Source organism: Lissotriton helveticus, chromosome 10, assembly GCF_964261635.1.
Source record: "Lissotriton helveticus chromosome 10, aLisHel1.1, whole genome shotgun sequence".
NCBI lineage: Eukaryota > Metazoa > Chordata > Amphibia > Caudata > Salamandridae > Lissotriton > Lissotriton helveticus.
The window spans coordinates 614,012,263-614,029,825 of record NC_136071.1 but is presented as its reverse complement, the minus strand read 5'-3'; the positions used below and the strand labels follow the sequence as shown (position 1 = coordinate 614,029,825).

General features: G+C 39.3%; 1 protein-coding gene across 1 annotated transcript in view; it reads right to left on the bottom strand.

Moving 5' to 3' along the window:
- LOC144784068 (uncharacterized) overlaps nt 1–17,563 on the bottom strand; it is a 1,315,621-nt gene that overhangs the window by 155,513 nt on the left and 1,142,545 nt on the right. The window contains exon 63 of the mRNA XM_078662758.1: nt 6,427–6,614. Within this exon, the coding sequence (XP_078518884.1) occupies nt 6,427–6,614 (188 nt within the window). The remainder of the gene's footprint in view (nt 1–6,426; nt 6,615–17,563) is intronic.

Genomic DNA, 17,563 nt, shown 5'->3' with positions numbered 1-17,563 from the left:
GGTATAGCACTAGGGACCTTGGGCAGTAACGTATTTCAAAAAACAGGGGTCCCTAGTAGTTCAGGGATTTTAGCAAAAATGATAGACATACGCTCAGTAGTATGTATGACCTATGTCCAGCCGGACAGGATTTTTAATGAAAGTAATTTACAAGGATAAAGAGGATTTTTTTACACAGTGGGTGCAGCCAGCAACCCACAGGGGACAAGACAAAACAAGGGGATAGGATTAGAGCGAACAAGGCGGTCTGTATACTAGTAGTTCAGAGAACAGACGAAGATACATTTGAAAGCATCATTGTATACAATTTAAACTTTTCATTATACATATGACGCTAATATGTCGACGTTTCGATGCCTATTTTGAAATGATTGGCATCATCTTCAGGACAGAGAATTAATATGCTTGTCTTGAAAATCTTTAGGCAATTTATGGCCAGATTTGGGTTCAAGAATTGTCTATTTCCGGGGGGCGGTGCCCAGTTTCAAGGGACATTTGGAGGGGTACTCAATTATCTGAGCGTAATGCTCGAATGTTTTCCAAGCCAGGGCAAGAAAGCCTCTTCATAGGAGACCGGACCGATCGTGTCTCATTCCTGGTTGGGTTGCTCGATGGCAACTCTGGGTTCAGATGGGCGGGGATCCCAACCTTAGTACAGTTGAATTGTCCCCTTATAAAATTCTTTGATCTCACCGAACAGAGACTGAAAAACGTATCTTCGCCGGTTACGAACTAGCTTCACATGATGGTCTTTGGTACCACTTTAGTTAGTTCAGTAACGTTACTTCAAACCTCTAAGAACAGCATCATGAGCATACCAACAGACATAAATTTAAGCTGTTTTCGTAGCCCTGAACACCTTGAGTGGCAAAAGTACCTCTTGGAAGAAAAAATTATAACCCAAAGAGCAAAAGCTTTGATAAGGAATTTGGTGGGTTGATTGCCTAATCACACAACCCACACAAGACTGACTTCTAATCTAATTAAATACCTACTGTGTGGAGGATCTATTATTACGAGATACTTTTTATACAAAGTGGACCATTTTAAAATTGTTTAATTCCTTGTCGAATTGTGTTGTGATTTTAATGACCATTTTTTTGTATGCAACAGTTTTAATTAATCAAGCATAATAAAATGACCTTACCTTACGTTGTGCATGGAAATGCACAACATGGCCATTTAACATTGCAGCAGGTGCTGCAGCCAGCAGCACCTGCTGCAATGTTAAAGTGCTGGATACGACCGCCGCAGTGGCGGTCACATTGTGATCAGGGGTCCGGGACTGCCGCATTACAAGCGGGCGGTCCGGATTCCGCTACGAGTCCGCCCGCCATCGTAAACAACCCCTAAGATTCTGGACTTTACTCATTGTCTATGTGAACATGGGGTGGTATACCTACTTTCAGGTTTCTCAGGTAAAAGTAGATGGAGGGTATGTTGTTGGACGCATCTGGCACAAACCTACCTACCAAGCAAAGTAACCCTGTACAAATGTATGTGATCAATTGTTATGGAAACTTGAGGCATGGAAGATGAGCTAGACAGGCTTTTTGGGAAAGGCATTCTGACGAGTGTGGTGTCTGAATATTGGCCAATGTAAGTCATAATTATACATTGGTACTGGTAATGTATTGGCGTGGAGCAGAATGGAGTGGTCTGATTTAGACCACTTATGTTACGGAGAGAAATGGCAATTTATACATCTCACTCATCAATTGATTATTTTTAGTCTTTGTTCTTTCTCTCCGGTTTCATATCTGATATATTAATTCGTATATGACTTTTTTATGTTTTTCTCTGTGATATGTGGAGCATGGCTACCAAGTTATATGATTACTTCCATTCACAGTTCCAAAGCAGGTCAATTTCCTCACCTAGATAAGTGGCAAACAGTGCACCTGGTTTGGGTATTCTGAAGGAGGTGTGCTACGGGTAATATTTTGATGACCATTATCCATCTATACTGGATCTACAGTAATGATACAAACCCTTAAGAAAAACACCTCAAGCTAGTATGTTGTGCAGGAATAATATGGGCAAAGTTGTGTTTCTGCTGCATTATTCCATACTCGATAGGGGGCACCATAGTTCACACTGTTATCCTTCTGTCACACCCCATCCCAAATACTTTCTAAACATAGTTGTATTTTCCTATTTAAGTTAAAGAAACATATAAAGTTAGAAGATGTAAATGTGTTGCGGTCCACTGACGTGCCAGTGAAAGATGGCCGCCTACTACTATTTCTAAATTCCAACGAATTGGCTTAAAAGAGAAGGCTGTTGGGTTGTAATGTAATGTAATGTAAGTGACATTTATACCGCGCAGCTTCCACTCCAAGGAGTATCTTGGCGCTCACCAACTCAGATGGACCAGTTGGGAACGGAAAGGAATGTCCTAGTTTCTGCACACACATTACACTAAGGTCTTACAAGAGGCGTCGGGCAGAGAGAAAATCCACGTTTTCAGAGACTTCCTGAAAAGGGCTTCTTGCGGAATAGATCGTAGGGAAGGTGGGAGTTTGTTCCAGGCTTTGGTACCACGTACAAAGATGGATTTGCCACCCTTAGTGACGAGTTTGAAATGGGGCAAGGTGAGTAGGTTTTGATTTGCAGATCTCAGACAGCGCGCTGGATGGTATCTTTTAAACCCATTTTGAAGATAGGATGGGCCACGTTTGTAGAAAGCCCTAAAGGTGATTAAGAGAAGTTTGAATAAGACTCTTTTCCCTATTGGCAGCCAGTGTAAGGTGTTCAGGGCTGCTAAGGCTGATGATTTGCGAGGCAGGCGTAATACGAGACGTGCTGCCGCATTTTGGACCATCTGTAATTTATGATGGACGATTTTATTTGCCCCGACATAAAGTCCATTACAGTAGTCTAGCCTGGAGTTGATTAAGGCTACAGCGACAGTTTTTCTCGCAGATAAAGGCAGAAGGTCAAAAAACTTTCTGAGTGCTTTAATAATTTGAAAGCACATGCCTGCTACAGCTACAGCCTGGGGTTTAAAAGAAAGATGGTCATCAAATTTGATGCCCAAATTACGGGCAGATGCAATTGTGTTAGGTGGTACTTCAGCATCTGGTGGCCAGCATGCTGTGGGGGAGAAAAGATTAAGATTACCCATTGGTAGAATTTCCGTTTTTCCGGCGTTGCACTTCAAATGGTTGTTGTTCATCCACTTGAATATTGCTGCAAGACAGTCCCTAAGATTCTCTTCGGCACCTGGTCGTTCCCTATCCAGCACCAAAATCAACTGGGTATCGTCAGCGTAAGAGATCGAGCTGATCTTGAATGACGCGATCAAACTCATCAGAGGTGCCATATAAAGATTGAAAAGAACAGGGCTCAAACTAGAGCCCTGTGGCACTCCTGAGCTGACGTTTTTAGCCTCAGATTGGTATGGGCCTAACACAGTTATTTGGCGCCTGTTGGTAAGGAAATTTCTACACCAAGCCAACACCTGTCCTCCTACTCCTGCGGCAGCCAACCGGTCCATTAAGATGTTATGGGACACGGTATCAAAGGCTGCCGACAGGTCAAGTAGGATAAGGACGGCCTGCTTCCCTTGATCCATTGCAGCCCTTAAGGTTTCAGCAGTGAATAATAGGGCTGTTTCGGTAGAGTGTTCTGACCGAAATCCTGACTGATTGGAGTGGAGTACGTTATTCTTCTCCAGAAAGTTAGTCAGTTGGCTGTTGACAAACTTTTCAGTCAGTTTAGAAAGAATGGGTAGCAAGGAAATCGGGCGTAGGTTGGAGAGGGTAGTAGGATCCGCGATGGCCTTCTTTTGAAGTGGCTTCACAGCTGCCAGTTTCCAATCGTTAGGGATGCTTGCAGTTGCTAGGGAGGAGTTAATCATATTGTTAATCATAGGATTAACCATCTCTATTAAAAAGTGCAACACCGGAAGGGGACAGGGATCAAACGGAGAACCTGATTTACTGGCCAGAATGGCTTTAACAGATTCTTCCAGGGGTACTGGGACAAACTCATCAAAGTGGAGAAAGGGAGTTGTCTTCACAGTCTCGTCAGAAATTATTATTGTGGCGGTTACAGACGGGAAAGTCTTTGTGATGGTCAGGATTTTGTTGTCAAAGTAGTCAGATATCGCATCACAGAGATCTTGCGATGGAGGGATCTCTTGCGACAGAGCTGAAGGATGCATGAAGTCCTTGACAATCTTAAAAATTGCTTTTTGTTCCTGGCCAGCAGAGGAAATAGCCTGTAAGTAGTGTGATTTTTTTGCTAATTTTATCTCTGCATGATACTTCCGTCTTGCTGCTAGATAAGTGGCACGAGCAGCAGGGTCGTAGTTACGACGCCATCTTCGTTCTAATGTTTTCACCTTGCCCAGTTCAAGCTTGAGCATTGGTGAGAACCAAAGAGCATTTTTCCTCTTTGTCATCCTAGGATTGAAGTTCTCATTTCTGGATGGTTTGAGTAACGTGCCCACTCCAGTGATCCAATTACAAAAGTTCTGATAGTCCGACGAAGTACAGTCGACAAAGGCTGGTAGCCTATTCCTAAATTCATCAACAATATCAGGTCTGCTGGCCAATGCCTTCCAATCTGGAGTATGTCTGGTATAAGATTTATCATTACATTTTAAAAAATTGATAGTGGGTTTCCGAACCCCAACTATATAAAAAGGAATAAAAAAGTGATCTGTCCATAACTGTGGTCGAGGGGAATTGATTGTCAGACTAGAAAAGTTGGAACAAATACAGTCAAGTAGATGCCCTGCTTGGTGAGTGGGTTCCTGATTCACAAGGGTGAGACCCAACACTTCGATTGTGTCCAGGAAACAGCTGACTCCAGGGTCATTAGGGGACTCAAGATGCAGGTTGAGATCACCCAACACCGAAAAGTTAGAAAACCTAAGGGTCAGATCACTCAACACATCACCAACGGAGTCCAAGAATTTAGTGGAAGGACCTGGGGGGCGATAAATGAGAGCACCGGAAAATACAAGGGAGCTATGGATAGTCATAGAGAAAGCCAATGCTTCTGCTTCCTTTATTTCCGTCAGTTGCTCTATGGAGCATCTGAAGGTGTTCCGGTAGATAATTGCCAGACCCCCTCCCCGTTGTTCATGTCTATCCAACCGCTGGATAAGATAGTCTGGGGGGAGGGCTATGGCTAAAGCAGGATTACACCATGGCTTCAGCCAGGTCTCTGTAATAAAGAGGCAATCCAACTGAAATTCAGTAATTAAGTCATAGACATTCTGGGCGTTTTTCACTAAGGAGCGTGCATTAATTAATCCGCCCCGAAGTAATGTAGTGTCTATAGGTGTCTGGGTCGGTAGCAAAGGACTTAAGGTCTGATGGCAATGGGCACAGCTAGCTGGACCATACCAGTCTGACGGGACTAAAGAGTTATGACAGAGGGCCTGAGGATGTTTTAACGATAAAAGATAGTCCCGGGACATACCTGAATCTGACATTTGCGTAATGAGACGACCAAAGAAGGCTCAGAGTCTCCCGCCTATCGCGCCTCCTTAGCGCTGACGGGCGCAGACGGGCAGACTCTGGCTTGACTCAGGCGAGAGTCAGGCGCTTCCGCTGCGCGTCACCGCTGCGCGGGAGGGTGTGAGCTTTAAATACAGGCTCACCTGATGTCACGCAGAGCACTAGAGCGCTCTGACAAGTGGCCCACTGAATCAATAGCAGTCCCAAGATGGCGGCCGGGCGCCTCGAGCAGCACTGATTAAACACTGTAATCCGCTCTAAAAGCGGTGGGGGCACTTTTTAATTGCAAGTATGTGGGCAGGCTGATGGGGATTAAAATACAAAGGATGCAATTTTAAGTTTTACACAAAATGCAAAAACGATGAAATAATTTTTAAAATGTTACCGCGCTGCGCGCCTAAGCACACGCTAGCAATAATGCGCGCTTTAAAAGAAGAACAGCTTTCCCTGTGTTTGCTTTGACTTGTGTCTAGTATAAAAAATACTGTACCTCAACTTTAACAAGAGCATTCCCACAGCCATGTGCTGTTAATGTCACACTCTGGATCACATCCCCTGGTCCTTCTACTCCTACTTATATTACATCCTCTTATAATCTGTGCTGCTCTGGGATACTTCCCCACTTAACTGGTCTAAGACACCCTGTGATTATACGACACAGCTTTCATGATACGCTCATTGAGTCCTATATTACTATTGTTTCAGTGATTACATCCACATCAAATACCATAATCTCCAGTTTTGTATTTCTATATCTTCATTGGAAATGGTTGTTATTTACCAAATGTCCTCATTTACATATTTCTTCATTGCCATTTTCTATGGTTTTCTTTTTTCTATTTTTGGGGTGTTCAGCTTCTGTTTGTATCACAGAGCCTCTGCAATATTGGTCTATTTGTCTGTGTTTACTTATTCCATACCAATACAAATCTTATAGAAAAAAATACTCTACCTCAACTTTAACAACAGCATCCCCACAGCCATGTGCTGTTAATGTCACACTCTGGTTCACAGCTGCAATGGCGAAGTGCCCCAGTCTTTCTTGTCTCTTGCCATTCAGAATGTGATAGGTCTCCATAGCAGCTAGCCTTTTTCCATCAACACATGCACTGAGCTCTAGGCCATTATCTTCAGCAAGCCCTGGGATAGAAAAACAACACATTCAGGAGTTCAGTCTGAGAGAAAGGCGCCAGTTCTCAAATAAGAAAAGGGTACAAATAGGCTTTGTGGTCTTCATATAAAGAGTAAAATCATGGTATTTTCTGTGGCTGATGGTGAGTAATCCGTACTTCTAATGTTGAGATTGGACATACAGTAAGTCTGTGTAAGCATACTCTTCAGATTACCACTTTTCTACAACATGAAACTGAATTAGCCTTTAATGGGGTATTTAGCAAGCAACGCTAATAGATTAAAAATCGACACTAAGCAGAACATGGATTCACAAAGCAAATATGAGAGCCAATCACCTAAATGTCAGTCTCTCGAGATTTGCAACATCCTAAAATAATACTTTAATCACCTCATAATAATAATAATAATAATCCACATTTGTAAAGCGCACAATCACCCGTAAGGGTCTCTAGGCGCTGGGGGCCGTCGGGAAGATTAAGCGAGCTATTGCCCAGAGTCACATGGTGCTGGGCTAACCTGCCGCCGGAGCCGGGGATCGAACCGTGGTCCCCAGATTCCAGCGTCAGTCGCCCTGGCCGCGGCGCCACACCTCTCCCCTCACTATTTTATATAGTAGCAGTGATGGAGCGAGATAGAAAACAAAATTTTGTTTAAACTCGCGAAGTCACATTTCCATAACATGAATAATAATATTAATGATTTGTGATATGTCGTGCTAATACAACTTAGATTAAACTTTACACATGGGGGGACTAACATGTGTGCTCATAAACGTGCATAATTGTTGCATCTTTTTGTTCGTGCAAAATAATAAAATAATTTATTGTTTACGTTTTTGTCATTACTAACTGCTGCAAACTTAAAAGAAGCATGTGCTTGTTTTGCTTTTCCTTGTCTGTGTGATGTCATTTATACTATTCTAGGTGCATATGAGTCTCATGGAATAACGGAGACTGGTAGATATAAACGCTGCTTTATTTGTTTGCAATGGCTAGGTAACATTTTGATTAATCGGGTGGGTTAATTAATTAGTGAACCAAAGGGTGGATACAGAATCTACATTATTTCTTACATTAATACTTTTCTTGTGTTTGTTTTATACTAGAAATCATAAGTTGCCCGCTTTTGGGCCTAGTCACTTGAGTCGCAGAAAAGAGCTGACTTGTAATACTGCAAAAGTCACGAGACGCCCATTCTGAAATAAATTATTCGTCAAAAGCTGCGTTCACAAAGCAAAAACTAATGTGCTGTCATCATTCTGTCAGACATGGCCAAGGTCGAAAAAGAACATTTTGTCAGTCCTTAACTTGGCATCCGCGGAAGTCAATTGAAAGTCAATGGACGCTGCGAGAATGACTTTATACATTTGTTGCAAACTCAGGAAGCTTCTGGTTTCACGTGGAAGAGACAATGGTCTCTAAGAAATGTGATTTAATGGAAGTTTTGAAAAGTGGGTGACATGTCACTTGTCACTCTCAGCCAATGGGACGTCGAAGATTTCTGAAAACTTTCCTTTGCTAGTTTAGTTAGCGTAGAAAGGTATAAAAAGTCAAGCCCTTAGGGATGGGCTGGCTGCTGCTTTCTGACTTTCCGATGAGGGTGATGTGCTGTTGGACTTTGCGTGGAGCACGTAAGAATCCTCAAAGAACTTTACTTTAATTTCTATCTATTTAGTTCAGTTAGGGAATTAGGTTTTAGAAATGCTAAACTTTATATATTCACTTTAATTTTGATTTACTTGCTTAAATTGTATTTTCTCATATTTCTTTACAAACATGCTTGCTTTATTGCAAATAAAATTCATTTATAAAACTATCAACTTATATACCATAATTTAGTAAATAAAATCTTACTTTTGACAAACAAGCTGGTCTTGGTTATTCAGAAGTGTAGGTTACTATTAGCTAGATCACGTCGCCAATGGTGGTCATTTAAATGGTCAAGTTTTATTCTAATGACAATATTCTTTCCGCAGATGTATAAAATGTATATAGTTTGTGGATAATGTGTATATAGATTTAATCTGACCACCTGATTCAGTAGGCCCAAAATATGTCAGGTTTATAAATGGGTCCATATTTAGTATAGAAATTTGTTTATAGGTTATGAAGTTTGGGTAGCGTTGTTTATGATATATTTTCTATAGGCCGCTGGATCAATTCTCTGGTAGCAGAAATTGATGGTTGCTAAGGGGTAACCAAGGTAATATGTTGGTTGCTAAGGGTTACTAAAGTGTTATGGTATGGAAATAGGATCGATGTTTTAACACATGTTGAGTTCGTTTTTCGTGCTATCTGTAAGCTATACCGGTATAGATTGTGTGGCGAGAAATTAGTCACGCAAGCCATCTGTTCTGTTTGTAGTGATATCGCCGAGTATCACAAGAGGTATCGCCGTGTACCATAGTGTTGTCGCCGAGCAGCACAGTTTTAGGGCTAGGTCTGAATCTTGTATAGTGAGGGTTTTCTAAGAAATTAAAGCAGCATGAGAATAGGGACAAAGCGCCTTCCATAAAACTCACTGTGATAAAAGTATTAGTTATATCCGAGCTTGAGTGAAGGGTAAAATTAGCGTCGGTACATGATTATCTATAAACAGGTTAGAGTCCTGTACGGATACATGTTTCATATCTATAAACAGGTGAGAGCCCTGTACGGATAACTTCGTTATTTTGCTAACGGTGCATGATTTCTATAAACAGGTGAGAGTCCTGTACGGATTTCATGTGTGTTTGAAATTAGGGAAATTTCAGTGTGAAAGTGCGAGTTTGAATTGTATTTTATGTTCAAGTGGAACTCTTAGAACTTTCACTTCGCGGTGGGTTCAGAGCAAAGCGAGTTCATAATTATACGTGTTAGAAGGGTGGGGTAAGGTTACTCTACTGACAATTGAATATTATCCTTAGTGTGAATAGCGCCGTCTATTCCGAAGTGTGGATACTTGAATGTATGTAAACTATCCTAAATAGTGAAACGAACAGATGTTGTCTTTATAGTCATCGTTAAGAATTAATTTACACTGAAAAGTGTTCTTAAAATGGCGCTGTGAAAAGATTTTGTGAAGGAGGGGTAAGCGCCAGGAGTGAGAAACGAGAAACCGCAGCTGCTGTGTACGTCACAGAGCCGCGCTGGGATTGGGTGACCTACGTCACAAGCTATATTCTGATTGGCTCTTGAGTCTCTGACGGCCTGTGAGCTGATTGGTCCTTCGGAAAAACTCTAAATTTATTGGTTGAGCAGAAAAGTGACGTTGCTTGACTGTCATTGGTTTGTTGGTGTGTTTCGCGCATGGATTGGTTGTTGTACGGAACATCCCGGAAATATTTTACGAACGATTTTGTGAATTAGATTTAACTCTTAAAAATGAGTTATCATTTTAAACATGTTGAGAAAAAGACAACATTATTTCAGAAATTTAAGAATTTATTTTCACCTGACAAGAAAATCGAAACGCGAGGTGGTAAACTACTTCATAAGTATAAAACACCTGCAGCGTATATGGAAGGTGAATATGGATATCATACTGTCTTATGGTTCGACAGTTGGAAAAGATATACTAAAAACGACGGTGTTTTAACTTGGCCTGATGATGGTTCATTTAATGTAAGAGTTTTAAGAAATTTACGAGAGAAAATGAATGCTCTTGTTCCAAAACCGAGACCAACTCAATTTGAAGCTTTAGTTGAGTGGGAAGACGAGATGTATCAATTACAAAGAGAAGCTAGTGGAATTAAAAGACCTTCTAAAAATCCATCTTGGAAAAGAGAAACTCATGAAGACAGATTGCGAATGTGGAGACAGGGAAACATGAGTGAAGGATTATATTTAATTCATGAAATGGTAATGGGTTCTCCTACAGGGAAATCTATGGAAAGTGAATCTGAGGATGCAGTTATGGAAGAGATATATACAACTGCTAGAAAAAATCAGCCTTTGAGACCTCCTAGATCATGGTCTACTCCGGTGGTTTCTACTGAAACTTCACCGAGTGCACCACCAATTAATGAAGCTCCTAAACTTTATCCAAATAATTGTGAAATCATTGAAACTCCTAGAAGACCAGAATTCGAGAATGCTCGAAATGAAGGTAGACATTTTACAATGGCTCCAAGAGCAAGAGAACCTCCAAAAGATTATACAAGAGAGGCAAGAAATGTTGAAGATGTTGATTATAATGAATATTTAAGATCTAAGGAAGAATTAATAAAAAGAATGACAAAAGGCATGGAAGCTGTGACAGTTCCAGTAACAATTGGTCCTGTTCAGCCCGTATTTGAACGAAAGGAAACAAACAAAACTGGATTAACTATTCCTTTAAATACAGAAATTCAAAAGGCTGTTGAAAAATTTTATTCAGATTTATCTGAAATAAACACTTCCAAATCGAGAATGCCTGATTTAACCTTTAATGAGGATTTATCTCCAAAAACACCAATGGGTGCTATATCAGATATAGGGAGTCCTGAAGTCAGGGTAACCACACAAAAACTTGATGTGGCTAAATTAAAAGCGAATATTGAAGAATTAATAATTGGAACAATTGGTCCAGATAGTTTAAATTACTATCGAGATGATGAACTACTGTTCATTTGCAAAAGCATTCAGTGGAAAACGAAAAACAAATATGATCAACTAGAGGATCTAGCAGCAGAACTTGAAATCGATGTGAGTAAACAAAAGAATTTTGCAAAGCATTACAGATTAGACTTTTCAGAAAGTGACATTGAGAGTTTAAACTCAATGGGAAGAATAGTTCACATTAAAGATTTGATTGTCTATATCAAAAAGCTAGGAGAACTGAATAAATGGAGAGTAAAATGGACCAAAAAGAAGGAAGATGAAAGATTGGAAAAATTGTCAAAACAATTTCCAATGAGAGAAATTGCAGGTGGAGGATATGTTCATGTCCCTTGGTCGAGACAGGACATTTTGTTATTTACAAATGACTTTCCAAAATTGAGAGAAAAACCAGTTGAGTGGTACAGGCAAGTCGATAGATTTATCAAAGTATCAAAAGTTCTGTGGATTGATTTAGATGGATTTTTTGATATTGTAGTTCCATCTGATCTTTGGACAGAATGCAAGATATCGATTAGTTGGCCAAAAACAGAACCTGAGCGAATCAAAGAAACAGGTGCTCCAAATCCACTTGTAATGGATTTTTATGAAAAAGTAATTGTTTGGATGAAAAACAAAATTCCACCCAAAGAAGTCGATTGGGTTAAAATAGAAAGAACAGAACAGGAAACAAAAGAATCAGTTCATTCTTTTTATGAAAGACTACTGTTAATCTTTAAACAATACAGTGGTTATGAAAAATTAGATGAAAAAGACATGAGCCATTTTGTCTATAGATTTGTTTATGGACTAAAACCTGAAATTGGAGAAATGATTAGAAACAGTATTGTCGGATGGCAATCACTATCTGTAGATGATATTCTAAGAAAAGCAAAGTATTGTAGCGATGAAATAGAAGTAAAACAGAAGAAGCTGAAGGAGAAAGCCATGTGGGCTCAGGTAAAAGTGGCTGAGCAACAGATTGCCAGCATGGGTAATAAGAACACTAATTTTGTTCAAACTGGAAATACAAACCAGATACAAGGAAAGTTTAAAAATAATAATTTCCCAAAGAAATTTAGCCCAAAGATTGAGGAGTTAAAGCAAAGATTACCTTGTTTTAATTGTGGCGAAATTGGACATTGGAGAGACGAGTGTCCTCATCCTCCTAAAAACTTAAAGAATCCCTTATTGAATCCACAGATGCAGAATGGTGTTGACCTGCAGCGACAGCTACAGATACAACAGGGGTTAAACGAATTTAATATTCAGCGACAGTTACAGCAACAGCAACAACAACAGGTGAATAATCGTCAAGACCAATTGCCACAACCACCTTTTCCGAATTGTGGGGGAGTTCAAAAATATAATCCAAACGTGGGATTTCAGGGAAGTGAACAGGTAATAAAACCACAAAAACAGCAAAAGCAGCAAAGGGTTCAAATGCAAAATGCTTCACAACAATTCTTATTAACAGAAAGTCAGGACAGCGATTCTGATGATTATTGCTGACGGTGCCCGAGAGAGGAGGAAGAGTGTGTTGTTGGAGCCACTCTTGAGGTTGACCAGTCTGGTCCTTTTGTAAACGGGAAAGTTAATGATGTAGACATCACTTTTCTAGTGGACACTGGTGCTACCCGTTCTACTGTTAGATCAGTGGAAATTGAAAACCTACCTCTCTCTGGGGATACCATCCAAGTTGTCGGAGTAAGTAATCAGCAAATTAAAACTGACTTAACTGATCCAGTACCAGTTGAAATTGGAAACTACAGAGATAAACACAGATTTGTGGTTTGTAATAGTAGTCCAGTGAATCTATTAGGCAGAGACATCCTATGTAAAATGAATTGTAGAATATATTGTTCTCCTGATGGAGTTGAGTTACAAACAATGGAGGAAGATGGTCTATACAGAATGACAATGATGATGATAGAAGCAGAAGAAACAAAATTGTTTCCTGCATTTGAAGAAAAAGATTTACCTGAAGAACTCAAAGAAACAGTGAAATCTGAAATATGGGATTTTACTGGAAATGAGATGGGTCTGATGAAAAACGTAGATCCAGTAAAAATTACATTGAAACAGGGAATAGAATTTCCAAACACTCCACAATATAAAATGAAAACAGAAACAATTGAAGGTATTACACCTATAATTGAAAAATTAATCAAGCAAGGTGTATTAAAGGAAATGGAGAGTAGCTCTTGTAATTCACCAATTATGGGAGTTAAAAAGTCTAACGGAACATTTAGAATCGTACAAGATTTGAGAAAGATTAATCAAATTGTCGTTCCATGTTGTCCTGTGGTTCCAAATCCAGCTGTAATTCTATTTCAGATTCCACATGATGCTGAATGGTATACAGTCATTGACCTTTGCAATGCATTCTTTACTGTTCCTTTACATCCAGACAGTTATGAAATATTTGCTTTCAGATTCCAAGGTAAAACCCTTGGATGGTCAAGAATCCCTCAGGGCTATACAGAAAGTCCTTCAATCTTTAACGAACTGTTAAAAAGATCATTAGAAGACCTAGACTTACCTGGTAGGTCTACACTAGTGCAGTATATTGATGATTTGTTAATAGCTGCAAAGACAAGAGAAAATTGTGTAACAGACACAATAATTCTGTTAAATCGCCTTGCAGAAGAAGGACATAAAGTGTCCCCAGCAAAACTTCAGTTTTGCAAACAAGAAGTAAAATATCTTGGTCACAGATTTGCAAAGGGAAAAAGACAAGTAACAATAGAGAGAATAAAAATGATTCAAGCAATGTTACCACCAAGAACACAAAGACAGGTCAGAATGTTCTTGGGAATGGTTGGTTACTGTCGACAATGGATAAGTGGATTTTCAGTAATTGCAAAACCACTACAAAGACTAACAAAATCAGATGTAAAAGATCCAATTATTCTCAATGATGCTGAGATGGACTCTTTTGAGAACCTGAAAAAGAGCTTATGCCAAGCTCCTGCTTTAGGTATGCCAAATTATGAGAAAGATTTTGAACTGTATTGCAGTGAGAGAGAAGGATGTGCATTATCTGTGTTAATTCAGAGACATGGAAATTTAAAGAAACCTATTGCATACTTCTCTGCAGTTCTTGATCCAATTGCAAAAGCATTACCAGGTTGTTTGAAAGCAGTTGCAGCTACAAGTATCAGCCTCGAACAAAGTGAGGGGATCATTATGGGATTTCCTGTGAAAGTTTTTGTGCCTCATTCAGTTGAAATATTACTGACAAGAGGTAAGACTCAACATTTAACAAGTAGCAGATTGACAAAATATGAGAAAATCATACTGGGAGCAGATAATGTTTCGATTTCAAGATGTTTAAATCTGAATCCTTCTACATTACTGCCTGATTCTGAAATTGTTGATGACATAGAAACAGAACATGAATGTTTAGATGTCATGGAATTCTGCACTAAACCAAGAAAAGACATCAAAGACAGACCTTTGTCTGAATCGGATTTTGTCTACTTCGTAGATGGGTCATGCTTAAGATCCGAAGGAGGTGTCTTAAAAGCTTCATATTCAGTTTGTACAGTCGTAGATATTGAAGAAGCATCATGTCTTGAAGGAGTTCGTTCAGCACAAGTAGCTGAATTGATTGCTTTAATTCGTGCATGTGAAATATCAAAGGATATAAGAGTTACCATCATTACTGATAGTCAGTATGGGTACGGAGTTGTGCATGATTATGGACAACTCTGGTCACAGAGAGGATACATGACATCAGCAGGATCACCAATTAAAAATGCAGTTTTCATTAGGAGATTAATTGAAGCAATACAATTGCCAAAAGAAATCGCCATTGTTAAATGTGCAGCGCACACTAGAGGAACTGATTATATTTCCAAGGGAAATGCCTTCGCAGATGAAACAGCTAAATACTGCGCAAGGAAAAATTATTCATACAATCGGGAGAGGAGTAAAGAAACTGATTCAAATTCATTAATGCTAACAACTGTTGTAGAAACATGGCATGAGATAAGAGATTTACAAAACGAAGCAGAAGATGATGAAAAGGACTTATGGTTAAGATCAGATTGTAGACCACGTGAAGAAGATGGAGTGTGGGTTTACAAAGATGGCAGAGTAGTCTTACCAAATTGTTTGATTGCTGACATGGCCAGATTATATCATGGTCCAGCACATCTGGGAAGAGATTCTATGGTTAGACTTTTCAGAGAAACATGGTTCAATACCAAGTTTAGAACTATTGCTGAATCTTTTTGTCAAAGGTGTTTGTCATGCCAACAAATGAATCCAAACAGAAAATCAGTGGTGGGGACAGGAATAATTGGTCGAGAGGGTGGTCCCTTTACCAGGTTACAAATGGATTTCATCGAAATGCCATTACACAATTGTTTGAAATATGTACTTGTAATTGTGTGCTTATTTTCAAGATGGGTAGAGGCTTTCCCTACACGACATTGTGATTCAATTACAGTAGCAAAACTAATGCTCAGAGAAATCATCCCAAGGTACGGTTTTCCAGTCACTATTGAGAGTGATGGAGGAAGCCATTTTGATAATAAACTGATGAAGTTAATTTGCGAAGCTTTGAGCATTGAGCAGAAAATACACTGTGCGTACAGACCAGAGGCATCAGGAGTAGTTGAACAAATAAATGGAACAATCAAAAACAGAATTGGAAAAATGTGTCTTGAAACAGGTATAAAGTGGACTGATGCTCTTCCACTTGTTTTGATGTCATTAAGAAGTACACCAGATAAAAAGACAGGTTTGAGTCCTCATGAAATATTAATGGGAAGAGTTATGAGGCAAGCTTTTGTACCTGTAGGTAAACTGTTGAGCATAAATGACAGTGCAATTTTGGATTACTGTAAAAGGTTATCTGATATGGTAACTTCTGTGTCTAATCAGGTGGGAACTGAAGCTCAATCAAATGAAAAGGTTTTGACACATGATCTGAGACCTGGCGATTGGGTCAGAACAAAAGTACATCGGAGAAGGAATTGTCTAGCTCCTAGATGGCAGAAACCTAGGCAGATAATCTTGATCACTACTAATGCTGTAAAGTGCAGAGGATTGAAACGTTGGATACATCCTAGTCATACTATTCCAGTACCAACTCCTGAAAGTTCTGATGTTGAAAGTGATACCACAGATGATTCTGATTCTGAAGCAGAAGGAAAAACAGAAGGTGAAATAATTCCAGATTCTGAAGATCGACAAGAAAGTCGACATCTGGAAACTGTGCCAGTGAATGAAAATCTGACAAGAAAAGACTTGGAAATAATTGAAATAGATTCTGAAGGTGAAGAGAATCTGTTAAAAGGAAAGATAACTGAGGATTCGGTTGTCTGCATTGAAGACAAAGAAGCAGAACAAAAAGAAGTTTCAGACCAGGAGAGTATCGAAAAGCAGAGAACAAACTCTGAAGTAAGGAACAGAAATCCGAAATCTGGGAAGTTGGAAGTAATTCAGGAAGAGGAGGAGAACGAATTACCGAGTACCAGTGATGGAAGACAAAGTGAAGTTCCTGAAGGAGTGAAATTGCCGAATAGAGAAGTTCCTGAGTCAATTGAGATTTCAGACTACGAAACTGAAGAAAGTGACGTGGAAGGTGAAAGTGAAAACAGAAAGAAAAGGACTTGGAAGTCAGAATCAAATAATTCTGAACCAAAGAAGAAGTACGTGAGAAAAGCAGACTACTGGCCAGGTGGAAGATTGAGAGTCAGATTGATCAAAAAGCCAATAGAACAAGTTGAAGAAATCAGTAGTCAAAAGAGTCCTGGAAAAGAAGTTGGAATTGGAAGAAAAATTGAAGTGATATCGAGAAAAGGGAAGAGAATAATAAGACCAAACCAAAAATACAAGTCTCCTGAGTGGACTTACTTAGTAATTCCACCTGTTATTGACATATATGATAGTAGTGAAGAAGAAAACGAAATCCAAGAAATTAGTGACAATGATTGAAGTACAGAAATATTAAATTGGCAAAAGGCTGAAGAAAATTTGTTAGTTGACACAAGGTCGAAGAAAAACTGTTTAGTTGAAGAAAACTTTTGTATGACATAAGGTCGAAGAAATCTTGTTTAGGGTTATAAAAAAAATAAAAAATAAAAAATATATATTTTAAAAGGGGGGTGTATATAAATTTAGAATTTTAAAATTTATTTTTATTTTTTGAGGCTAAAATTAACCAAGAATGCCTTATGTTAAGGAGAGCACTTCAAAATGTTCTGTTTTCAAAAGATGCTGTAAGATGACTCTGGTGTGTCTGCTCATTTTAGTTCTGCTCTGGTTGGTTCTAGCTGTGATTATCCCTTTAGAAATGAATAGAGAATTACACAAAGTTAACATAACAAGCAAAGCTTTGGTTAGCCAAACTAAACATAGTGCGTCTGCAAAAGTTATTGATCATCA